This window comes from Pangasianodon hypophthalmus, chromosome 9 (genome assembly GCF_027358585.1).
Source record: "Pangasianodon hypophthalmus isolate fPanHyp1 chromosome 9, fPanHyp1.pri, whole genome shotgun sequence".
In the NCBI taxonomy this organism is placed as follows: domain Eukaryota; kingdom Metazoa; phylum Chordata; class Actinopteri; order Siluriformes; family Pangasiidae; genus Pangasianodon; species Pangasianodon hypophthalmus.
This window is the reverse complement of record NC_069718.1, coordinates 29,988,496-30,015,175: the sequence shown is the minus strand read 5'-3', so window position 1 is coordinate 30,015,175 and position 26,680 is coordinate 29,988,496. Positions and strand designations below refer to the sequence as shown.

Sequence of the window (26,680 nt, the reverse complement as noted above, 5' to 3'; positions counted from 1 at the left end):
TCATCTTACAAATAAACAAATAAGCATAAATTTATCACATGTGGTCTTGCAACATACATTCACAATTCATAAATGAACTCAAATACAGCATCTTTTTAACATTTCACTTATATGAACCTTTCACACAGATTAACACATAAAACAACACAGATGAATTTAACCGTTTTAATCCCTTGTAGCTCCAAAGAACTCAGTTTCCACTCGGTCTTTCACTCATAACTCATGAAATTAATTTCCAATTGAAAATGTCTTTTGCTTCTGTGTGAAACACTTTTAGTTATTGGATAACACGCCACCTCTTCATGGTCACCATTCTTCTTCCTCCTACCATATAATCATACAGTGGATAAGCATCAGTTAGCTGATCTAGATCAACCAGGGCAACCTCTCCATCAGGAGAGACAATCAACTGTTTTGTGTTATAGATCAGGAGAAAGCACATTGTTTACCGTACTATGCAATGATATGACAGTGTTACCTTGAAAATGTGAAATTAATCTCTGATGTTGAAGTATGGTTCCTTGTTGATCCCTGTTACTTGTAGGCACACAGGTTTAAAACTAAAAAGTCAAACATGAGTCATAACCACTGGAAGCTTCAGTTTAGAAGGATGCATGAAACTGCAGAAAACAGTTGCCTTTATTTGTTAAGTAGCCTACTGCATTATGTCTTGCTTTCATGCTTTTTTTTTGGTCAGATTGGAGGTCACTTTTGACTCCTGGAGCAATTACAACACAATAAATGTTTGAAAATGTAACATGTTTTGACCGTTTATTTAATAGAATTAAGAAAATGTAAAGTGATTATATAAAGCAAGTAACAATAAGTTATTGGAAATGAGTAAAGTTTATCTAATATACAATCTAAAATCACAGTTCATCAGTTATCCTAAAATTTATTTAATCACATTAACTTAACATGATGGGGCGAAGCTTGAATAAATACATAAGTTTTAACTTTTGGGGTTAAATATTTTTTTTTGAGTGCATCAGATTTTTCCCCAACCATTAACTAAACGTTCATGCAAGACTTAACAGATTATGTTCTTGTGAATCTCGCCAAGACATATTTTGCAATACTTTATAGGGAGAATCTCGCGGAAATGCGTGTCTGTGCATGCACTTTGCAAATGTCAGTCAGCGCAATCGTTTTGATTTCATCATGGGCGGATTGCTGCACTTTGCAACAACAGACCTACAACTTGCAGCAGTCGTCCAGTGAGCAGAGAAAAAGGTTCTCCTCTCAGAAAACGTACAAATAAAGATCATTTTAGATGTTTAATTAATATTTGGAGCATTGGGATCGCCAGAAGAGGGCCTAATGAACTCATTTTTGTGAAAACCTCAAATGACATTTTTCACTTCTTTTGCCTGTAGCTCAAAATTAGACCGTGAGCATTCCGACTCATTTTGCCAGCACGAGTCACATATAGCTAAAACTGTAAATTCAACTCCTTGTTACAAGTAGAACCATCACTTCTACCACAAAAGACTGCTTTGTAAGTAGTCTTCCTGATTTATCTCAATAGTTATCTTAACAGCTCAGAAAAACTTGATGATGTAACAGAAACTATGGACTCTCTCTTTTCTAGCACTTTAGATATGGTTGCTCCTTTACGCTTAGGGAAGATTAAGGAAAACAGTGGTATAATGAGAACACTGGCGCCCTAAAGAGAGAAGCCCGGAAAATGGAGAGCAGCTGGAGGAAAACAAAACTAGAGGTATTTGGTATTGCATGGCGGGAAAGTACCCTATCCTACAGAAAAGCATTAAAAACTGCTAGATCTGATTACTTTTCGTCTCTTTTAGAAGAAAATAAACATAACCTCAGGTATTTATTCAATACAGTGGCTAAATTAACGAAAAATACAGCATCAACAGGCGTTGACATTTCCCAACAGCACAGCAGTAATGACTTTATGAACTACTTTACTTCCAAGATCGATACTAGTAGAGATAAAGTTGTAACCATGCAGCCATCAGCTACGGTATCGCATCAGATAGTGCACTGTAGTTCCCCAAGGAACAATTCCACTCATTTTCTTCTATAGGAAAGGAAAAATTGTACAACACAATAAATGTTTGAAAATGTAACATGTTTTGACCATTTATTTAATAGAATTAAGAAAATGTAAAGTGATTATATAAAGCAAGTAACAATAAGTTATTGGAAATGAGTAAAGTTTATCTAATATACAATCTTAAATCACAGTTTATCAGTTATCCTAAAATTTATTTAATCACATTAACTTAACATGATGGGGCGAAGTTTGAATAAATACATAAGTTTTAACTTTTGGGGTTAAATATTTTTTTTTGAGTGCATCAGATTTTTCCCCAACCATTAACTAAACGTTCATGCAAGACTTAACAGATTATGTTCTTGTGAATCTCGCCAAGACATATTTTGCAATACTTTATAGGGAGAGTCTCGCGGAAATGCGTGTCTGTGCATGCACTTTGCAAATGTCAGTCAGCACAATCGTTTTGATTTCATCATGGGCGGATTGCTGCACTTTGCAACAACAGACCTACAACTTGCAGCAGTCGTCCAGTGAGCAGAGAAAAAGGTTCTCCTCTCAGAAAACGAGCAAATAAAGATCATTTTAGATGTTTAATTACTATTTGGAGCATTGGGATCGCCAGAAGAGGGCCTAATGAACTCATTTTTGTGAAAACCTCAAATGACATTTTTCACTTCTTTTGCCTGTAGCTCAAAATTAGACCGTGAGCATTCCGACTCATTTTGCCAGCACGAGTCACATATAGCTAAAACTGTAAATTCAACTCCTTGTTACAAGTAGAACCATCACTTCTACCATAAAAGACTGCTTTGTAAGTAGTCTTCCTGATTTATCTCAATAGTTATCTTAACAGCTCAGAAAAACTTGATGATGTAACAGAAACTATGGACTCTCTCTTTTCTAGCACTTTAGATATGGTTGCTCCTTTACGCTTAGGGAAGATTAAGGAAAACAGTGGTATAATGAGAACACTGGCGCCCTAAAGAGAGAAGCCCGGAAAATGGAGAGCAGCTGGAGGAAAACAAAACTAGAGGTATTTGGTATTGCATGGCGGGAATGTACCCTATCCTACAGAAAAGCATTAAAAACTGCTAGATCTGATTACTTTTTGTCTCTTTTAGAAGAAAATAAACATAACCTCAGGTATTTATTCAATACAGTGGCTAAATTAACGAAAAATACAGCATCAACAGGCGTTGACATTTCCCAACAGCACAGCAGTAATGACTTTATGAACTACTTTACTTCCAAGATCGATACTAGTAGAGATAAAGTTGTAACCATGCAGCCATCAGCTACGGTATCGCATCAGATAGTGCACTGTAGTTCCCCAAGGAACAATTCCACTCATTTTCTTCTATAGGAAAGGAAGAATTGTATAAACTTGTTAAATCATCTAAACCAACAACATGTATGTTAGACCCTATTCCATCTAAGCTACTTAAAGTGGTGCTTCCAGAAGTCATAGATCCTCTTCTGAATATTATTAATTCGTCATTGTCATTAGGATATGTCCCTAAAACCTTCAAACTGGCTCTTATTAAGCCTCGCATTAAAAAACCACAACTTGACCCCAAAGAACTAGTTAATTACAGACCTATCTCGAATCTCCCTTTTCTGTCAAAGATATTAGAAAAGGTAGTATCTGTGAGGATTTCCAGTCAGGATTTAGACAGTATCATAGTACTGAGACTGCTCTCATTAGAGTTACAAATGACCTGCTCTTATCATCTGATCGTGGTTGTATCTCTCTATTAGTGCTACTGGATCTTCATGCCGCATTTGACACTATTGACCACAACATTCTTTTGAACAGACTAGAAAATTTTGTTGGCATTAGAGGAAGTGCATTGGCATGGTTCAAATCGTAATTATCTGACCGCCATCAATTCGTAGCCGTGAATGAAGAGGTATCATATCGATCACAAGTGCAGTATGGAGTACCTCAAGGCTCAGTACTAGGGCCGTTACTTTTCACGCTCTACATGTTACCCTTGGGAGATAGCATCAGGAAACATGGTGTTAGCTTTCACTGTTATGCTGATGATACTCAGCTCTATATTTCTTCGCGGCCTGGCGAAAAATACCAATTTGAAAAAACGGAATGCATAGTCGATTTTAAAAACTGGATGACGAGTAATTTCTTACTGTTAAATTCTGAAAAAAACGTCTCCAGGTTACGTATGTAACCATGGTTCCCCGAGGGAACGAGACGCTGCGTCACAAAACGCTATGGGAACGCCCCCGCGTGACCGCGCTCTGAATCACGTGTCTAATCCGTCCAATGGATGGGCGAGACGTCATGGGTGGGGTGACGTAGCGACCTGGAAGCATAAAAGCCCGAGCGGCGAGCCCCGCGTTAGCTTACAGGAAAATGAAGCAAGCGCCGCAGGGACGCCGGAAGTGTGGCACCGAGACGCAGCGTCTCGTTCCCTCGGGGAACCATGGTTACATACGTAACCTGGAGACGTTCCCCTTCAGGAACTCGAGCTGCGTCACGAAACGCTATGGGAACGAGTATACCCACGCCGCCAGACTTACAAGTCCCTGCCTCCAGGAGGAGGCATGCCTAAGGCACAAGGACAGAGGAGCCGGGAGTGGGTCGCGTATCTAGGTCATAAAACCTGGCAAAGGTCAGGGGCGTGGACCATCCCGCCGCGTTGCAGATGTCCTGTAAGGACACACCTGCCAGAAAGGCCTTAGAGGCCGCCACCGCTCGGGTAGAGTGAGCCTTGACCCCCAGGGGACTGGGGAGACCAGAGGACTCGAAAGCCAGAGAAATGGATTCTACAATCCACCGGCTGAGGGTCTGCTTAGAAGCAGGAAAACCCCTCTTAGGGGGACCAAAGCACACAAGCAACTGGTCCGCCTTTCTCCACAGGGCAGTTCTGTGGACGTACGCGTCCAGTGCTCGCACTGGACACATACAATTGAGCTTCCGATGGTCGGGCTCCCTGAAGGGAGGAGGACAGAAAGCCTGCAGCACGACCGGCCGTGGTGCCGAGGAGGGGACTTTCGGTACGTACCCCGCTCAGGGGTACAAGAATGCTTTGGCCAAACCAGGCGCAAAGTCTAAATAGGAAGGGGTCACCGAGAGGGCCTGAAGACCCCCCACTCTCCTAAGAGAGGAAATTGCCAAGAGAAAGGCAGTTTTCAACGTCAGAAGACGGTCCGAAATCTCCTCTATGGGCTCGAAGGGGGTTTGCAGAGAGCCTCTAAAACCACGGCCAGGTCCCACAAGGGGACCCGAGATCGAGCTGGAGGTCTGATCCTCAGCGCACCGCGGAGGAAACGTGTCACCCAGGGGTGCCTGCCCACTGACTGGCCATCGAGAGGGGCGTGGCAGGCCACAATAGCCGCCACGTACACCTTCAGGGTGGAGTGGGTCAGTCCCGCGGAGAGGCGGGCCTGCAAGAACTCCAGCACTGTACCAACTGGGCAGTGAACAGGGTCAAGCCGGCGGTCTCCGCACCAGGAAGTGAAAAGGTTCCACTTCAGGGTGTACAGTTTCCTCGTAGAGGGAGCTCTGGACTGGAGGATGGTCTCCACAACCTCGGTTGAGAGACTGGAAGCGCGGAGTTGTGCCCCCTCAGAGGCCACACCCACAGCTTCCACAGCTCCGGGCGGGGGTGAAGATGGCCCCCCGCCTGTGAGAGGAGATCCCTCCTGATCGGAATCTCCCATGGGGAGCCGTCTAGGAGGGAAATCAGGTCCGAGAACCATACTCGGCCCGGCCAGAACGGGGCTACTAACAGTAGACGAATTCCGTCCTGGCGCACTCTCTCCAGAACTCCCGGGAGCAGAGCGACCGGAGGAAAGGCGTACAGACGCAGCCTCGGCCACGGCTGTACCATGGCATCCAGTCCAAGAGGAGCTGGATGAGTCAGAGAGAACCAAAGGGGACAGTGCGACGTCTCCTGCGTCGCAAACAGATCCACCTGGGATCACATACGCCATATGAGCTCCACCACCTCGGGGTGGAGTCTCCATTCCACGGGCACCGGCCCCTGCCTCGACAGGGCGTCCGCTCCCACGTTGAGATGACCAGGGATGTAGGCCGCTCTCAATGAGAGGAGGTTCCCTTGGGACCACAAAAGGATCTGGAGCACCAGCCTGTAAAGGGGGCGTGAACGCAGACCTCCCTGGCGGTTGATGTAAGAGACCACCGTCGTGTTGTCGGTGCGCACCAACACGTGGCGGCCTCTTAGGTCTGGGAGAAAGTGTTTCAGAGCTAGAAACACGGCCAGCATCTCCAGGCGGTTGATGTGCCAAGTGAGATGGCGGCCGCTCCACAGACCACGGGCAGGACGGCCACTCATGACCGCTCCCCATCCGGTGAGGGACGCATCCGTCGCTAGCACTACGCGGCGACCAGGAGCTCCCAGGACCGGGCCCTGAGACAAGAACCCAGGTTCTCTCCACACAGCTAAGGCACGGCGGCATCGTCGCGTGACCTTGATCATGCGAAGCGGGTTTCCTCTGTTTCGGAAAAACCCCCTAGACTTGAGCCACCACTGTAGGGGTCTCATGTGCAGCAAGCCAAACGGTATCACGTTGGACGCAGCTGTCAATAGGCCCAGCAGTCTCTGAAACTGCTTTACAGTGAGTGACTGGCCTACTGTCGCTCTCGCGACCGCTGTGAGGACCGACTCGATCCGAGCAGGAGACAAACGTGCCTGCATCGTGGTCGAATCCCACACGACGCCTAGATAAGCGGTTCTCTGAGCTGGAGAAAGCACGCTTTTCTCGGCGTTTAGTCTTAACCCCAGTTCCTTCATATGGGCGAGAACGGCATCTCGATGCCAAGCCGCCATCTGCTCTGAATGAGCTAAAATCAACCAGTCGTCGATATAGTTCAGTATGCGGATGCCCTGTAGTTGCATAGGAGCCAGGGTAGCATCCACGCACTTCGTGAGGTGCGGGGTGAGAGTGCTAGGCCGAAGGGAAGAACCCGATACTGGTAAGCTTCGCCCCCGAAAGCGAACCTCAGGAACTTTCTGTGCGGGGGAAGGATGGAGATGTGGAAATACGCATCTTTTAGGTCGATCGTGACGAACCGGTCCTCGGACCTGATCTGAGACACGACCTGAGTGACCGTAAGCATCCTGAACTTCAGTCGAGCGACTGAGAGGTTCAATTGCCGCAAGTCCAAAATGGGACGCAGCCCTCCCCCCTTCTTGGGAACAATGAAGTACCGGCCGTAGAACCCTGACTCTCTGTCGTGAGGAGGGACCACCTTGATGGCCTCCTTCCTCAGGAGAGTACGTACTTCCTGCTCCAAAACCAGAGCCTGCTCGGGACCCACCACAGTGGGAAGAACCCCAGAAAAACGAGGTGGAGATGAGCCGAACTGAATTCGGTAGCCTCTTTCTACAGTACGCAGGACCCAATGAGACACATTCGGCAGAAGTTTCCACGCTGCCAGAAAGCTCACTAAGGGAATCAGTCTCTCGAGACTGACCTCTGGTGTAATAAAAGCGGTTAGCTGGGTGCCCTGAGGCGGCGAACCGACATGGGGGAAATGAGCTAACCGCTGCGAAGGCCTCAGGAGAGGCCGCGAGCCTCCCAGGCCCGCTACGTTGCCGGGTGAGAACTGGGAGAGGTGCTCGCCGGAGACCGCTGCGCCCTGAAGCACCATAGGTGGCAGGGTTGGCAGATCGACCTCCTGAGGGCACTGGGGGGACCCGGGCACCGTAAGATGAGGTGTACGCCGCATCGCCCCAGAGGGGCCCGCCCTCGTAAGCCCTGGGCCAAAACCATCAGGGCTTCTTAGCCGCGGCCCTTCTGGACATGAGGACGGTCCTCAGATCCGCCTTAGTGCCCGAAGGGCCGGGCCCAGAGCGTCGTCGCGACTCCTGCTCCCGCCTCAGGGGAGCACGGGAGGCGACGCTCTGCTTTTGTGCCTCCCTGTAGGAGGGGGCCGTACACGGAGGGGGCTGCCCCCGCCCAGCAGCCCCACGAGCCAGACAGCGTCCAGCTCTTTAAGCAGGTCGGCCTGGTACGCCTGTAACACCGCCATGGTGTGCAGACACGAAACCAGCCTGAGGTGGTCCGCAGCGGCTTGGTAGGCAACGCCGGAGCCTTCAGGGACGATGCAGCAGCAGGGGACAGATAGCTGGCTAGCGTCTGTTCAACCCTGGGCATCGCCCTGTAACCGGAGTAGTCCAGCCCCGCCACATTAGCGTAATGGGAAGAAGTGGGGCTGAACAACCGGGCTGAAAACGGCCTATTCCAGGACCTCCACACCTCAGTGTGGAGGTCCGGAAAAAAGGGCAGGCTCCGTGGCGGAGGTGGCGGCCTACTGCGTAAAAAGCGCTGTCCAGTCTAGAGCCCTGAGGCTCAGGCCGTGACTCAGCGGGCCAGTCAATGCTAAGCTTAGCGACTGCCCGCGTAACCACCTCGAGCAGCTCCCCGTATTGAGGAGACTGTGGCTCAGGGTCGACGCTCTCCAAATCGACCTCCTCGGAGGACGATAGGTGGAGCGCCGAGTCCGCTCCCCGGGGGGGAAGAAACCGCAGAGCGTGCTTCCGAGCCCAGGGAGGGGACAGTGGACCTGGAGGGTGAGGAAGGAGAAAGGGACGGGCCCGTCTCCATTCCCTCCGCCAGGTCCATCTGCGAGCCCCACGAGCGCAACCGCCGCTCTGCCTCAGCAGAGGCGGGGCCGGCACCGCGAGGCACGCTAGTGAGGGCTCCCTCCTCAAAGAGAGCCCAGCGGGAGCGGAGAGTGCGCAGCGGTAAACGCTCGCAATGTGCGCAGCCGGCTCCCTCGAGAGCCGACTGAACATGCTCCGCTCCCAAACAGGCAACGCACAGACCGTGTGTATCCCCGCCCGTAATATATCGCGGACAGGGAGGAACACACAGCCTGAAGCGCTGCCCGCTCTTGCCCTTTGTCTTATCTTTGGCTTTAGGCATGCCACAGATAAAGCACAAACCAGACAGAAAATAGACAAACAATCAACATAGAGCGCTTGCTGAAAACAGGAAGCTAACGCGGGGCTCGCCGCTCGGGCTTTTATGCTTCCGGGTCGCTACGTCACCCCGCCCGTGACGTCTCGCCCATCCATTGGACGGATTAGACACGTGATTCAGAGCGCGGTCACGCGGGGGCGTTCCCATAGCGTTTCGTGACGCAGCTCGAGTTCCTGAAGGGGAACAGAAGTGTTAATTATAGGACCAAAAACCTCTACATGTAATAACCTAGAACACTGTCTAATACTTGATGGCTGCTCTGTCAATTCTTCGTCATCAGTTAGGAACCTAGGTGTGCTATTTGGTAGCAATCTTTCCTTCCAAAGCCACGTTTCTAGCATTTGCAAAACCGCATTTTTCCATTTCAAAAATATATCTAAATTACGACCTATGCTCCCAATGGCAAATGCAGAAATGTTAATTCATGTGTTCATGACCTCAAGGTTAGATTACTGTAATGCTTTATTGGGTGGTTGCTCTGCGCGCTTAATAAACAAACTCCAGCTGGTCCAAAATGCAGCAGCTAGAGTTCTTACTAGAACCAGGAAGTATGACCATATTAGCCCGGTTCTGTCAACACTGCACTGGCTCCCTATTAAACATCGTATACATTTTAAAATCTTGCTAATTACCTACACTCAAAAAAAGGAATTTTGCTGGCTGTTGCATTTACTTAAGTGCAACGTGTGTTTTGTACTACCTAATTTAATGTTAAATTAAATAAACATGAATAAATCTCATAAGATTTGCTTGAAATTCAACTGCTTAGCTTTCACTTGATTCGATTTTGTCAAAATAACAAGAAACAATCAAGTACCCACGCGCTTCCTGGAAAATGATTACCTTTATCGCGATAACACGTCCCGAGATGAAGATTTGAAATAACGTAAAGAAAACACCTGAGGGAAGCCGTTGATGAGCGCGCACATGGAAAGGTAAGAGCAAATCCTTTATCGTCTACTTGTGAAACTGATCAAAATGCAAAAAAAAGTACTGTGCCTTAATAATATCATCTTATAGGCAGCATATTTCTCCGATAGTTTTATGTCATTTGACCTAAAATAATATTTTACTCGGGGTTAAAAGATGGCAACGTGGTCTACATAGGATTGTGCTAGGGATGAAATGATTCATTCAGTATGTACAGTCCTTTTGGCGCAAATTATCATTGCTAAATGAGATGTAGGCTTGTTTTCTGTTTTCTGTATTTAACATTTGCAGCATCTGCCGGTGTGTGTGATATGCTAGTTAACTAACATGTAGCTGATGCTAACAATTAGCTAGCTAGACTTAGGTTAACAAACAGGCTGCTAATATTAACAGTGCTTCAATATACTCGCAGCCTAAGCAGAGCAGCCATCACTCGGCCTACTTTATGTGTAAGTACATGGGAAACTGACCGTCAGTTCCACGTTGGAGTGCGGATATGCAGCTAGATTCAAGCTGATGCTTGCGGTTGTGTGAACCGACTCTGAAGAATGAGTTTGAGTGAAGCAGACTAGACTTCAGCGTGCCATTGTGGTTGATGATAGCCACAGTGTAGAATGTACTTCAATGTCTGTTGCATCTTTGTTGTTATATTTGTGAGTGGTCTTTAGTTTATTGAGGTAAATCACTGAACTCACCTCACTGATAATATTTTTTCTTTCACAGGTCCATCTTGCTATTTGCACAGTAAACACATTCAAAGGCGTTATAGTGGTAAGTACTGTTGCATTTCTTATGCATCAGCACTTTGTGACTTTTGGACATTTAAATACTTGTGCTTGAGTTGTGTATATGGAAATATATATTATATTTAGATTGCAGACTGTAGTTTTATTTACGTGACTAATGAACTTTATGTATGTTACAGGGATAGGTGGTATGTGGAGTTGTAAGGGTTGCACAGAAACTGTATCAAGTAGGTCCAAGCTTTTGCATCACTACAAGTTAAAGCATCCACATTTTGGACGTAGTTCTCGCTTTCCATGTACGTACCATCACTGTCCATGCACATTTAAGACATGGAATGCACTTATAGTCCATCAAAGTAAAATTCACTCAGCAGAGGACACCTCTAAACAGACAGCAATATTCAGCTGCCACCTTTGCGCTTGTGGTGATTTAGCATCAGAGAGGGATTATTTTGCTCATATAAATGCACATCTCAAAAGACATGAGACTGTCATCTGTATGTTTTTAGGCTGTGACTTTAAAACAAACATTTATTGCACATTTAAATCACACAAAAATCGAAAACACTGCCATCACACATTGGACTTTGTAGAGCAGTCAGATATTGCCATTCCATCAAATAGTCACTGTCAAACAGAGGACTTGCATAAAATCATAGAGCAAAGATTTGCAGCTGCCTTGCTAAAGTTGGAGCATTTGGTCCATGTACCAAGTACGGCTATTGATGTATTTTTAGAGGAACGTCATCATCTGATTTGTTCTGCACCCGTTCCATTATCTTGTGACACTGTGAGTGACATCTTTCAACAGAAAAACCTCCATGTCGATGAACTTACAATAAGAGATACGGTTAATGCAGTTTGTTCTGGTAATCCTGTGCAAAGGTCTATACAAAAAGGAGGTCCTCTGAGTACAGTATATCTGCGTAAGCAGTACTACAAGAACAACTTTGGTGTTATAGAGCCAGCTGAGTACTTTCTTGGGTTCTAAAAACAAAAGCAGTTTCCAATATGTCCCAATATTGAAGTCCCTACAGCAGCTGTTAAGTAGAAGGGAAATTATTGATAAAGTTACTGAGGGACATCAAAGACAGGAAGGCAAATGTTCTGTAGTGTCATATCAGTACAGGTCCCCAACAGACGGTTGCCTCTTTAAGGAAAATGGTTTCTTTACTGGAGAAAGGCCAAGGATTATCTTAAGTTTTTATGTGGATGATTTTGAAATCTGTAACCTCCTCGGCACCTCGCGTAAGAAACACAAGCTTTGTGCCGTTTATTGGGTATTAGCTAACTTGCCTCCAGGGTCTCATTCCTCGTTGTCATCTAGTAACTTGTCAGTTTTGTGTAAAAGCGATGACATTAAAACCTATGGATATGATAAAATCTTTGAACCTCTTCTAGAAGACCTGAAAACTCTGGAGGGGCAGGGTGTTTATATCCCGCTGTTAGGTGAGTCAATTAAAGGCACAGTACTCAGTGTATTGGCTGATAACCTAGGATCACACAGTGTTGCAGGATTTATGCAGAGTTTTTCTGTGGAATACTTCTGCAGATTTTGTACAGGAAAAAGAAGTGATATTCAGGTACATTCTGTTGCTTTCACTTTGAGAACTAAAGAGCATCATCAGACCCATGTCAAACAAGCGCAAGATTTAGGAACAAATTGTTTTGGAGTGAAAAAGGAATGTGTCTTCACAAAAAATTTCTCATTTTCATGTCATCTTTGGCTATCCACCTGATCTTCTCCATGATGTTTTTGAGGGTGTAATCCCAGTAGAGCTAGCTCATTGCTTGACTGTGCTTATATCCAAAAAGTATTTTACATTAGTTGATCTGAACAATGCCATTCTTAAGTTTCCCTACAAATGGACTGACAAGACGAACAAACCCCATGTAGTGTCCCGAAGTTTTTCCAGCACAAAAACAGTGGGAGGAAATGCTCATGAAAACTGGAGCCTGCTCAGGTTCTTGCCTTTTCTGGTTGGGCCACTTGTACCTGAAGATGAGCCTGCGTGGCTTGTTCTCATGGATCTGAAGGACATAACAGAGCTTGTTGTTGCCCCTGTACATAGTGATGACTCGCTGGCCTTTTTAGAAAGTAAAATCATAGAGCACAGACAGAGATTCAAAGAGTTGTTCCCTGACATCAAGCTGCTAACCAAAACACCATTATTTGGAACACTACCCCCAGATGATTAGGCTGTTTGGTCCAGTTGTTGGGCAGTGGACGATGCGCTTTGAGGCTAAGCATAGCTTCTTTAAGCAAGTTATCAGACACACAGGGTGCTTCAAGAATGTCCCCCTCTCACTGGCCTCAAAGAATCAGATGATGTTTGCTTACCATCTGAGCTCTCCATGTCTGAGAAGTCTGACCTAGAGGTCTCAGCTGTACCGACTCTGCCAGTAGACTTACTCAAAGAAGAGATAGCGCAGGTCATCAAGCAACAGGTCTCTCACACAACAGAGGTTCACCTTGACAGTGTGTAAAAGTCAAGGGCATAACCTATAGGAAGGGAATGATACTGGTCCACAAGTCTGTAGGTGGATTGCCTGAATTTAGTGAAATTGACCAAATCTGTATTTTACAAGAGAATGTATTCTACATTGTCAAAGAGCTCTGTGGTTGGCACAGAGAGCACTATAGAGCCTTTGAACTCAGCACAGCACCCACAAGAAGATTCACTCTTGTGACAGTCAGTGAACTTCTTGATACTTATCCACTAGCTGACTACAGGATTGGAGCTACTCGCATGGTGACTTTGAAAAGGCATATTGAAATACAAGGTGGGCTAGCACCTGGGAACGGTCTTGTCTACATTGTTAAAAGGGAAATTCAACCTGCACCATATTTGCAGATGCTTTTCTAGATAAGTAATTGAAAAGTAGGCTTTAACCTCTGAAATTTAAATGTGAAACAATGGATATCTGATTTATAATCTTTTTGTATTTTATGTGTTTGAGCAGAGTAAACAGCAGTGAAGATGGGTACACCTATGATCCTTAAAATCATCCTGACCGATGGCAGCTCTCAGAGGTTGACACTTTCTCATGGACTACCTGCATCTATTGATGACCTCATGGTTGAAGTAAAGAAACAGTGCGGACTTCAAGGCAATTTTAAACTTCAGTTTATGGATTCCTTGTTTGGAAATGATTTCCTTAACCTTACTTCAATTTCAGAAGTCCAAGATAAAGGCACACTTAAAATAATTGATATGTCAAGACCCATCTCTATGGAGCATGATGAGAGGCCATCTGATCATAGTCAAGTACAGTCACAACCATTCAGCATTTCCTCTGCAAGTGACCATTCGCAGTGCAGCTTTTGGAGTCAAAAAGGCAAAGCGAGCAGAGGTTAACTTTTGCCCAACATACCCATCAACAGAAACTGAGGAGAGTCTGGAGGCCATGCAGAAAAGTCTACTTCTAGATGTAAAGAAGAGGAGCAACAAAGAGGTTGTGAAACTCAAGATGGAAAGGACTTTCGCACACAGAAGACATGAAGTTGTTCGTGATGCACCAATGGTGGAGGATTTCATGGCAAGGTGGCCTGCTCTGTTTGAAGTCAATGAGGTAAGATGTCAATTATATTAGGTTTTACATCTTTGTTTTGCTGTTGAGTACACTGGCTAACTGCTAATATACTTGATTGTATATTCATCTGTGCTTTATCTCCCTCCTACACTATCTCAGTTGTGTGACTGTCTGATTCCCAAATGATTACCATTTGGGTCTGATTTCTTTGTCCATTATTACATTTTTAGATCAAGAGAATTCAAGAGAATCACCACTGTCCCACTTCAATCCAAGTTGCTGTCTCAGCTGGACCTTTACTCTGACAAACTGATGAGATTGTTCAAAAAGAGAGGAGGACAGCTAGGGGAAAGACTCAAAAGAATCAATGCTCAATTGGCTGATGTAAGTGATTCACACACACATTAGAATTTAACAGCTTTTTAAAATATGAATATTTCTAGCATTGTAGAGAGGATATATTAGTTGCCATTTATTACATTGGCAGGGACGGCATACAGATAGTACAGCAAACCAGGGAGTACAACAGTGCATTTATTTTTTTAAAGTTTCTCTTGTTACTTAGGTGTCTCATGGTGTGTCTTTTATGTCAGTCTACTTCCTACATGAACATAGGAAGTAGATGAAAGCAATGCTAGTAAAAGTGTAAAAGTGACCATATGTGCTGTATTAAGACACACAGAATTTTTTTTTTCAGTGTAATGATGTAGATGCTGGACGAACATGTATCATTAAAGGACTCTGTATCTACATGAGTGAAGACCCAGAAAACCTGATACAGGAATATGTGGTATGTACAGGAATCAGTGCTTACTTCACCCCTTATCTCGCACTCCACTTTTGTTCTCCCACTTCATCAATTGAAATGATTCTTTTTTTTTTCTTTTGATAAACTATTAACTGATCTTTTTCTTACGTTTTATACCTTGCAAAATCAGTAGTGTTTATTGGTTGCCAGTTAAAATGGCTTAATAAATTTGAAACATGACTTTCAATTGGCTGGTTGAGAAGGACAATTACTTTATTTATAATTACTTTCAATAAAGAAGGTGCTCCTGTCACACTTTGTTTTACATATGGATCTTAAATGTCCTCACGAAGACCAAAACAGTCTGATGCACTTGTTACACCACCACATCACACAGTCTCCACTCTTCTTCCAATTGTCCAGTAGGCCCTTTTTTAATTAATTTTTCAATGGACCTACTTACTCAAGACATCTCTTTTTTTTTTCTCCACACTGCTCTCCCAACAGACTGCTGCATAAAAAGTAAGTCTGCCATGTATGATATAAAATTTGACAATAGGTCACTTTGATTTGGTGGTGCTTAGTCGGAGACAGGTTTTTGGACTCCATTGAGTTTTACATGATATCTTGTCTGTTTTGTACAGGGCATGGATGAAGATGCCATCAAGGAGGCCATTGAAGACACCACTGTTGGAATTTATGTTCTCAAAGAATATGCTTCAAATGATGAACCAAATGACATTGGAATTGTACTTGAAGGCATCAAGGTGTTGCAGTGTCTGGATAATGCAGCATTAGCTGTGGCTATGCTGTTCGGACTGATGTATGCTCTAAATCTCAGCTACCCTGCCAAACTTCGCTACACCTTTGAGGTTGTCCAAAAGATTTTTATGGAACTGGATGGACATAAACTTTCTAACAAAGCACAAACTCTGAAAAACAGACTAGTTCAATGAAAGAGTTACAGAGTCTGAACTTTAACACAACTAGATGGACATTTCATAAACACTTTAATTGTTCTTAAAGGCATTGCTATATTATTTGCACTTTTTTGTGAATCCACTGTAAGTTTACAATGTTTTCTTTTATGAAGCCATTACTGTATGTTAACAGGTTTGTAACATTTTTGGTTTGCTAAGTCAGTAAAACAGTTTTTGTATTTGCTATATTGAATAATCTTGACAGCAGCCCATTCAGGGTTATTCCTTAGCAAAGTTTGTTTACACAGGGTTGTCTTTTTAAACCCATTTGAAATGCTTCAAGCACTGTGAAATTAGGTAAGAGTTCTAATGTAACCTTTATAACAATGCCCCTTTTGCCTTATTCACTTGTTTGTGATGCCATGTTTGGTTTATTTCAGTGAAATAATTTTTCTTCAGAATTCACTTTGTAACACTTCACACTTGCATTTTGCATTTGCACACACACAAACCATGGAGTTTTCAAATAAGCCTGAAGGACTTGATTTACTGGATCAGGTGTGTTTAATTAGGGTTGAAGCTAAACTCTGCAGGGCTGTGGCCCTCCAGAAACTGAGTTTGACACCCCTGTTTCAGAGTTTCTCATTAGGACTATTTTTAAGTGCTAAAGACAGAAAAGAAGCCGGTAACTTGTTTATATATAGTTTAAAGAGCTGGGATATATTCACAAAAGCATCTAAGAATGAATTAGCTGATGCAAAGTGCCTTCTGAATATAACAAAAGGAAATGGCAATGTCAATGAGAGCTTGCTGATCATTTTGTTGGAGTACTAACAGAAACGCAAGGGTGACAATCAGGTAATTGTAGCGTGTGAAGCTTTCGGTTAACAACCAATTAAGTCCTCTGCATTTTGTGCATATCCTGTTTTCATGCTGTGATTCTTTTAGCAGCAGCCGTGTTTATGTTACTTCCCTTTTAAGAAATCTCTCCTATTAGTTAACCAGTTGATACATATGAGCTGGTACTTAATAAATCAAATAGTAGAGTAAATAAAAGGAGTCGGGAAGGACACATTTAGTTAGTAAAACTGAGCCTCTTTCAGAAACTTCCCCTTTATCTACACTTAGAGATAAAGAATAGAGAATAATATTAAATGTCCAAACTTCAAATCTAATCTTTATCTCAGCTTGTGTCTGTTCTGTGGCCAGTGGGTCGCCAACAGAAGCTAATTATCATGTCTGTTTGCCTAAAGGTAGGTGATCTTATAAGTTGTGCATGTCACAGCACCATTTATCGGTAGAGTTATTATGGTCTTCTCAAGCGAGGAACATCTGTCCTTTCATTACAGAAGTCGTTCATAGGCATGTTACTTTAATTGCACTTACATGTGAATCTGCTCAGAGCAACCTCATTACAGCATACAGGAACAAACATGTCATTACGACATCTGTCATGTCGAGCTATAATGGTCGCAGTTAAGACTAGACAAACCGAATTACTCTGCAATCGAGATTAATCAGCAGGATTGAGCCAATAAGCATGAACTCGCACGGAATCTACATCCGACACATTTGTAGCCGGACATGTGCAATTACATAAACCTAATGAAGTAATTCACCTGCCCTGAAGGCGGCTTTACAACAGCCTACAAGACAGTGCTCTGTGCAACGGCCAATGTCAGTTTAATCGTTTGACTATAAACAGCGTTTCTTTCTTGCAGGCATTTACAGGTTCAATCCACAGTTAGTGAAAGCGACCTAATATTCAGGTCTGAGGCTAAAAGAAAAGATTTGTGCACAAAATATAATAGGAATGCTATACTTCTTTGTCAGTGAATTATTATTACACCAAAATATGACACAAAAATATTATTAAAATTATTATATTATTAAAATATCATAAAAATAGTCTATGACTGACGCACTATATTCCTAGTCTTTTGAAGCCATAAAATATTATTATTATTTGAGTGATTGACAAAACTTACCCTGAAGCATCTGGCCAGTGTAACTAAAACTATTAAAAATCGGTATTGAAATAAAGCTAAAATAAAATAAAATAATAATATAAGATGAAAAACTTTTAAAACTATTAAAATTGGTATTGAAACACAGCTGAAATTAAATAAAATATTAATATTAGATGGAACTTAAAAAAAATGAAATAATTAAATTTAAGATAAATACTAAAATTATTAAAACTAACTGGAATAAAATAAATTAGAGCTATATAGAAATATAAAAAACTAACTTTATGACTTTGTCATTTTTAACAGTATAAATATTAAAAATAGGTACTGAAACAGATGAAATAAAATATAAATCAGATAAAAAAACAAAAAACAAAAAAACAACTTAAACCAAACAAAATTAGAAATGTTGCCTTAGCAACTATCTGAAATAATTGTTATAATTAAGGTTATTAAAGTACTAAAATTACTAAACTTGAAATAAAAAGAAATTAAAGCTATATAGAAATAATAATAAAAAAAACTAATAAAGAATTATAAAAGCACATAATAAAAAACTAAAACCTAACTTGAAAATTGAAAATTGAAATGAAAACTAAAACCATAAAAATAAAAGCTAATTCAAAATATTAATAAAAACTATAATAGCATACAAAAATAATGCTGCATTTGGCACACTTTACCCCACAGCTACCGTTTTTGTGAAAATGCCTCATTAATTGCATGGTTTCATAAACTGACAATTCACTAATATAGGATATATATTTTTAGACCTTGATAATTTTCCTGGGACATAAAAGTCCAAGGTGAGACATCTTACCCCACTCTCCCCTACTGATGGCGTATGTTGTTATGAAACTTTATTAATAAGAATATTTTTTTTTTGAATGCTCAAAAATGTACTCGGTTACTAGCATAACCTCGGTTCCCTGAGATACGGGAACGAGTACTGCATCGGTAGACGCTATGGGGAAAACTCCTTTTTCTCCGATGACTGAAGCCTTTACAATAACACAGTGAAACTGCACAGCCATTGGTTCGTGCAGTGCAATAAAGCAAACCAATGGCTCGGCAGAGGAACTGCACGCTCCTATGGCAAGGAAGCCCGCCAGAATGGGAGGAGCCATCTGGCTATATAAGTGGGCATTGCACCATAGGATCTCAGGTCAATTCGACTGAAGTGACGACTCTGAGAGTGCAACATCATGGCATGGCCTGCAACGCAGTACTCGTTCCCGTATCTCAGGAAACCGAGGTTACGCTAGTAACCGAGTACATTCCCTTTCAATACTACACTCGTACTGCGCCGCTAGACGCTATGGGGAACCAATACAATCACGCCGTGCCATGAAAGTGGAACGATTGGCATGAACTGGCCTTGAGCAATAAAACTCAGAGGGACCAGTTAAGACAGGTGAAACCCGCAGGAGGCAGGAGGGCTGAGCTCACTGAGGTCAGCCCAGCCTAGGATAATCGTTCCCAAATAATCCCATGTCGTCTCAGCACCTTTTAGAAAGGGCCAAGAACGCACTAGGAATACGTCTGTCATAAACAGGCATGTGCCCCTAGGCAGAAAGGATTCAAGCCTGTAAGGCCGGAACGTCCAGGCTATAAAACCTGGCAAACATGGACGGTGAGGCCCAGCCAGCTGCCGCACAAATGTCTGCCATGGACACCCCGCTAGACCATGCCCAAGATGAGGCTACGCCCCGAGTGGAATGGGCTCTAACTCCTATGGGGCGATGGAGGCCCAGGGAGGAGTATGCCAGAGCAATAGAGTCAAATAGCCATCAAGAAATTCTCTGCTTTGTGACTGGAGACCCTTTGGTGCAGTTGCCAAAGCACACAAAGAGTTGTTCCGACTGCCTGAATGGAGCGGAACACTCGATGTAAATTCTCAGTGCCCTGACAGGGCAGAGAAGGCTCAACTCCGGGTCTTCCTCTGATGGAGAAAGAGCCGAGAGAGTGATAACCTGTGCTCTAAATGGGGTGTAGAGCACCTTAGGAACATAACCATGCCTCGGCTTCAGGACGACCTTGGAGTCGTTAGGCCCAAACTCGAGGCAGGCAGGACTCACCAAGAGAGCCTGTAAGTCACCTACTCGTTTGACCGATGCTAACGCCAGTAACAGGGCGGTCTTTAACGATAAGGTTTTTAGGTCTACAGACTGTAGCGGCTCGAAAGGGGACCCCTTGAGGGCCCTCAGTACTGTGGGTAGGTCCCACACAGGGACGGTAGTGGGCCGGGGCGGATTAAGCCTCCTGGAACCCCTCAGGAAGCGAACAACTAGGTTGTTCCGACCCACAGACTGTCCTGCTATAGGACATGAGAAGCTGCTATAGCTGCCACATAGACTTGAGCATGGAAGGGGAGCGGCCCTTGTCCAACAGCTCTTGTAGAAAGGACAATATCACTGATATGTCGCAGGAAATAGAATCTTCGCCGCAGGTTGCACACCAGGCAGAGAAGACCGACCATTTAAGGGCATAGAGACGTCTCGTGGACGGGGCTCTAGCCTGTGAGATAGTATTTTGGACACTTTCAGGGAGATCTACTGATTCGTCGAGAGCCCAAAGATGTAATGCCCGCAACTCGGGTTGGGGGTGCCAAATTGTCCTGTTCGCCTGAGAGAGAAGGTCCTGCCTCAGGGGAATGGGCCACGGGGCTGCCGTAAGCAGCTGAGATAGCTCTGAGAACCAAAGTTGGTTTCTCCAGAGCGGGGCCTGGGTCACCCTGATACGAAGGCAACCGTGATGCCATGCACTGGGCGACACTTGTGGTTTCAGCCAGTACTGGAGGGGTCTCATACGAAGCAGGCCCAACCGTAGTACTGGTGATGCAGAGACCATGAGGCCTAGCATCCTTTGAAATGGTTTGAGAGGGCGAATGACTCCAATTTTGAAGGAGGCCGCGAGCTGCTGAATAGCAAGCACACGTTCCGGCGCGACTTCTGCCCTCATGTGGGCTGAGTTGAAAACTGCCCAAAGGAACGAAGTTCGTTGGCTGGGTGACAGCGAGTTCTTGGCGAAATTGACCCTGAGTCCTAGGCACTCCAAGTGGCTGAGGAGGAGGGATCTGTGAGACACTAGCTCGGCCTCTGACTGGGCTAAGATGAGCCAGTCGTCGAGGTAATTCAGAATGCGGATTCCTTTCTGTCTCAGAGGGGAAAGAGCCGCATCTATGCACTTTGTAAAAGTGCGAGGAGCCAGGGACAGCCTGAAGGGCAGGACCGTGCATTGATAAGCCACTCCCTCGAAGGCGAATATCAAGAATCGTCTGTGTTGGGGGGCTACCTGGATGTGAAAGTATGCGTCTTTCAGATCCAGAGAAAAGAACCAGTCCCCTGGGCATATTTGCGAGATGATCTGATTCAAATAATCATCCTGAATGGCCGCTTCATGAGCGCGCGGTTCAGGTGTCTGAGATCGAGGATGGGCCGAAGGCCGCCACCCTTTATGGGGACGAGGAAGTAGCAGCTGTAGAATCCTGACTCGCTCTGCTCTGGCAGGATCGTTTCTATGGCACCCTTCGCCAGTAGGGCCATCACCTCGGAGTGCAGGACGTGAGCGTCCTTGCTCTGCACTAAGGTGGGAATGACACCACTTGGGGGTTGGATTGGTTCAAGTGGCAGATCGCCGTGAGGAGACCTGACACTTGTTACAAGTGGAAGAGGAAGTATGCTCTCTGTCTGAAAATGTTTGTGTTTTATTGTTCTTGCTATAACAGCGGCTGCTTGTGTGGGCGCTTTCAGAACGGGCCCAGTGTCCACAACAGCATTTACAAACACATTGCCACCGGCACCCGGAACAGAACGGGGTGCTTGGGGGCATAACAGAGATTGTTTCGGGGGTGGTCTGGCGACAGCGAGACTTCGCCCCCTCCTCTTCCTGTCCAGTAAATCAGCATGACGCCCGAGGCGCAGGATCCAGCGTCAACTTGGGCCGGGGTCCTTGGCGTCTCAAAAATGAGTGGCGTCTGGCCGAGCGGGAGCGCTGTGGAAGCTCAGGCTGTTGAGTAGGCTGAGCGGGCGCAGGCACAGGCACAGCAAACCCTTCGACGGCAGGTCCGAACAGCCCCGTGGGAGAAATTGGAGAATCGAGGAAAGGAACTTTGTCCTCCTCTTTGATCTCCTTCAGGTTTAGCCACAAGTGGCGCTCCAGCACCACTAAATTGGCCATTGACCTCCCGATGGCCTGAGCGGTCACCTTCGTCGCTCGAAGGGCCAGGTTCGTCGCACTGTGCAGCTCCTTGAAGGCCGCAGGATCGGGCCAGACTCGTCCATAACTTGGAGGAGTTTTGCCTGAAAAACCTGGAGCACGGCCATGGAGTGCAGAGCTGAGGCCGCCTGCCCAGCGGAAGAGTAAGCTCGTCCAGCAAGGGCAGACGTTGTTCTGCACGGTTTCGAGGGGTGCGCGACCTTCGTTCTCCATCTGATGGCAGTGGGCGGGCAGAGGTGTGCAGCCACTGACTCATCCAGCGGAGGTAGCCTCTCATAGCCCTTTTCGTCCACGCCGTCGACCGTGGAGAACACGGATGAAACAGACGTGCGAAGGCAAGCTGAATAAGGAGCGCGCCACGACTTCGTGAGCTTGTCATGGACCTCTGGAAAAAAAGGCGCTCAGCTGGGCCCTCAGGCGACTGCACCGCAAGATGTTTCGAAGGCTTTTTAGTCCCTTAGGCCCAATTTGTATGGCACATTCACAGAAAGCCAGCTACAAATGTCTTTTTTTGTGAATTGTTAACTAAGGTGGGAAAGAAGCTGCTCTAATGGGAATATGACTGTGGAGGTGCTGTGAAGCCCTGTCCTAAATGTCTGGTCACAGATGGAATTGGAGACCTTGAGTTTTATATAGCTATTAAGACACCGTGCAATATTGTTTTGATCTGTGATGTGTGGATTCGTGTGGACGTGTAAGGGGCCTACAAATATCAAGTGCACTTTAATGCTTTTGGTGAAATGTAGGAGACGTTAGATGAGCATTAAAGAAAGCGCTGACCTGTCGGACCTGTGGTGTGGTGCTACATGCGAGTCATGGTGCTCATGTGGGAGATGCAGGATTCTGACCCTTAATTCTGAGTAATAATTCCTGTAATGCTGTTAAATATCTTCCCTTAATGGGAATGGTTCTCAACAAGTGGGCTGGGGCCCACTAGGGGGCCATAAGATGGCTTTAAATGATTTAAAATTAGAAAAGAAAAAAAAAATCAAGATGTAAACTGACATCATTCTTATTTTAATTTGTCCTCCTCAGCAGATGTCATTTTTATTTGAGAACCATTAAAAGTAGATAAATTTAAAAAAAAGTCTAATTTCCAAAAAATGATCAGTTTAAATAAATAAATAAATAAATAAATAAAATGCTTTTCCAGTAATCCTTGAAACGTCTCTAATCTATGGAAGGCCAATTACACCACATAAGAAAAAGATTTATAATTTGGTAAATATATATAATTGGTAAGATCATAATTATGACAAAGACTCAAAATTATGAGATATGAAATCATAACTATGAGATAAAAAAGTTGTAATTTGGATGTAAAAGGTCAGAATTATGACTTAAGTCATCATAATGACATAAAAAGACAAAATTAGGAAAAAAAGTCAATTATGACACATCGAAATTGACATAAAAGTCATAATTATAACATAAGTTGAAACTGACATAAAAAGAAATTGTGAAATAAAAAGTAAAAATTATGAGATAAAAAATTAAATTATAGCATAAAAATTGTCGACTTTTCATGACTCATAATTTCATCTCATAATTTTGACCTTTTAATTCATAATTATGACTTATGTCATAATTTACCAAAATACAATTTTTTTTATGTGACTCAAATAGGTTTCTATAGGAATCACGAAATTAATAATAGTTAATTATTATATTCTGCTGACATTCAAAGTTTTCGTGACACACATTAAACTGGAAAGGTTCTGGTCAAGCATTTAACTCCACAAGTCAAGCAAGCAGCAAGTCGACTGTAAACATGCTCCTCTGTTGAAGGAGAATGCTTGTTAAGAATCTTCAACTAGCATTCTGTAAAAAAGTCTAAAAAATGCTCCTCTGTTGAAGGAGAATGCTAGTTAAGAATCCTCAACTAGCATTCTGTAAAAAAGTCTAAAAAATGCTCCTCTGTTGAAGGAGAATGCTAGTTAAGAATCTTCAACTAGCATTCTGTAAAAAAGTCTAAAAAATGCTCCTCTGTTGAAGGAGAATGCTAGTTAAGAATCCTCAACTAGCATTCTGTAAAAAAGTCTAAAAAATGCTCCTCTGTTGGAAAATAAATCTGAATGGACTTTGTCATCTTAGGCACTGTAATAAAGTTACTGAATTCACTCTAAATATCATATGAATATTTGCATAAATTTATTGAAAATGAATGAATTAAGACTTTATTCATGGATTTAAAAAAATGATTTTACTGAGATCTATGTATTATATTGACTGCAACATGGCATATGGCAAATTTTTTATCTTTATGGACCCTGAAGGTTATAAAATGTATCAAAGACCTACTAATAAAGTTAAAGAAAGGTTTATTATTGGAAAATAACTCATGAAATAGTTCTCTGGATTTAAATCGAGATTTACTATGGACTGACAGCTCAAACGAAATATATCTTGTAGATAAAAACATAAATTTAATAAAAATGCTTGAGGCTATTTATTAGATGACTACTAATTAGAATTTTAAATTAAATTTTTTTTTTTCATTAGCTCCTTTTAGTGGTGAAAGTTAGTTATGCGTACTCCACCGTTATATATATATATATATATATATTAATGGAGCAGTGTTTCTTGTTCAAAATGACAAAATGCACATTTCTCATTAATTTAAATCTTGTTTGTAGTTATTTTTTACCTTCGAAATAATGAGTAAACAAGCATGCCAACCTGCTGGGATTCTTCTTTATACTTTTGTCTTCATACATTTATTTTTTTTTATATTTCAGTTTATTATGCCTTGATTTACTATTTATTTACGATTTTTAATTTAAAGAATTTAAAAATGATCTAAACACCTTTTTTTTGTCAATAAATAAGAAAACAAGTAGAATTCATTAAGCACAATTAATAAATACCTAGTAAAAATAAATATGAATGAAATTGTAATCGGTTTGAGAGGGGTGGGATAAACCTTTCTGTAAACCGAACAAAATAAAAATTCTGCCATGTAAACGCGTTAAACCGATTTCTTTGTGTCTACGTCAACACGTCAAGCGGTCAGGGGTCATCAGAATGCAAAATGGCGGCGGCAAAATCAAACTGGAGTATAACTGAAACAACACATTTATTAAATGCACTGAAGGAACTAAATATAATTCAACGACTGGATGGCAGGAAGGTTAGAAATACGGATTTATACAAAATAGTTAGCTTCTGTTTTTTGGTGGAGGGAAAAGCAGAAGCTATCAGAAGATATTTTTATATATATTTCAATCCAAGTACACAATACATATATGACCTCATGAACTTTAAAGAATTATATACTTTTTTTGTTTGTGTTTAGATAAATCGCTCCGAGGGGGTTGACCAAACTGTTAAACGAGGTTATTTACAAATCATCCAAGCCCCTATGCAAGCTATACAAGCTATGCTTTGTTTCTCTCTCTGTCTCCCTGCAGAAGCAGTATCACCACCTGACGCTGTTCATTAGAGCTCTGCTGTGATTGGGGGATGGCAGAGGAGAGAGAGGATTTACACTCCAGCTGCCCACAGAGCAGTGGTGCTGGTGGCTAGATGGTGTGCAGCAGCTGAGGTCTCCTCTTCACCTCCAGACCTGTTGTTGTGAAACTTTAGTTTGGTGATTTGGTGCATCTTTATCTCAGTTGTGTTGAGACCAGTGAAGTAGAACTTCTGCCCTTTTGTCTCATTGTTTACATCTATGATTGAGACTTCCTAGAGAGAAGTGAGTGTTAATTTAAGTAGCCTAATGCAAATATTGAACTTTATTATTTAATGTCTTTTGGTTGGGTTTAGTAGGAAGGTGGGTGCCGTTTTGTTTTGTATTGCTGCTTTTCTCCTGTTTGTGTTAGTTTAGGGAGTTAGTTTAGCTTGCTGTATTTTGTTTTCTTTTTTTTGTAGCTTAGCTAGTTGATTATAAAAGAGTTAGTTTTGTTATGTTTGTTATTTTGGCCTTGCCCCCTTCTGAAATTGATAGTCTTTTGTTATTGCTTTTTGTTTTCTGAATGATGTGAATAAAAACTTGTCTTGTGCTGCATTTTGACCGTGGTTGTTTGGGTTATTGTAACCATTCTGGGCTTGGAGACGGGGTTCTCTCTGCCGTTGCACAGTCACTACCACCAACCATTTATTTCTGTTAGGATCTTTTCCCTAGACTAACTCAGACCGTATCAATGAAAACATGGCTAGTGTGTTAGAGACAGGACACTGATTGCCAATCATTTTTGTAACTGAGTATACAGCAGGTTTTGTGGGTGATATATGTATATACTGTGTTGTTTAATTGTTTTAAAAGTAATGTGTTGATATTTTATTCATAAAATATTAATAATTTATATTAAAGATTATAAAAATGCAGATAAATCTCGTTGAATGCCATCATGCATACTCCACCATTATAACAGACTTTTTTTTTTTTTTTTTGGTGGAGCAGTGTTTCTTGTTCAAAATGACAAAATGCATATTTCTCATTAATTTAAATCTTGTTTGTAGTTATTTTCCACCTTTGAAATAAATGGGTAAACAAGCATGGGATTCTTCTTTATACTTCTATCTTCATACATTTAATATTTTTCATATTTCAAATGATGTCTTTCTTTAATATTTATTTACGACTATCTATCGCGGTTATGACATCAAATAAAAGATAA

The 26,680-nt window shown here is 42.9% G+C and overlaps 1 protein-coding gene, 1 long non-coding RNA gene and 1 pseudogene across 2 annotated transcripts; 2 read left to right on the top strand and 1 right to left on the bottom strand.

Moving 5' to 3' along the window:
• Positions 1–5,760, bottom strand: part of LOC128318753 (uncharacterized) — a 57,747-nt pseudogene extending 51,987 nt beyond the window's left edge.
• Positions 5,761–9,508: 3,748 nt separating this feature from the next.
• LOC128318945 (uncharacterized) lies at positions 9,509–11,226 on the top strand. Its single transcript, XR_008302370.1, has 3 exons — positions 9,509–9,930; positions 10,649–10,696; positions 10,851–11,226. It is a non-coding gene; the product is annotated as an uncharacterized LOC128318945 (long non-coding RNA).
• Positions 11,227–12,107: 881 nt separating this feature from the next.
• On the top strand, positions 12,108–26,265 carry LOC117597938 (uncharacterized). The gene is made up of 5 exons (XM_053236661.1): positions 12,108–14,244; positions 14,436–14,589; positions 14,903–14,995; positions 15,598–16,731; positions 25,472–26,265. The coding sequence occupies exons 1-4, from the start codon at positions 14,171–14,173 to the stop codon at positions 15,907–15,909; spliced, it is 633 nt and encodes a 210-aa protein (XP_053092636.1). The 5' UTR covers positions 12,108–14,170; the 3' UTR covers positions 15,910–16,731; positions 25,472–26,265.
• The last annotated feature ends 415 nt before the right edge of the window (positions 26,266–26,680 follow it).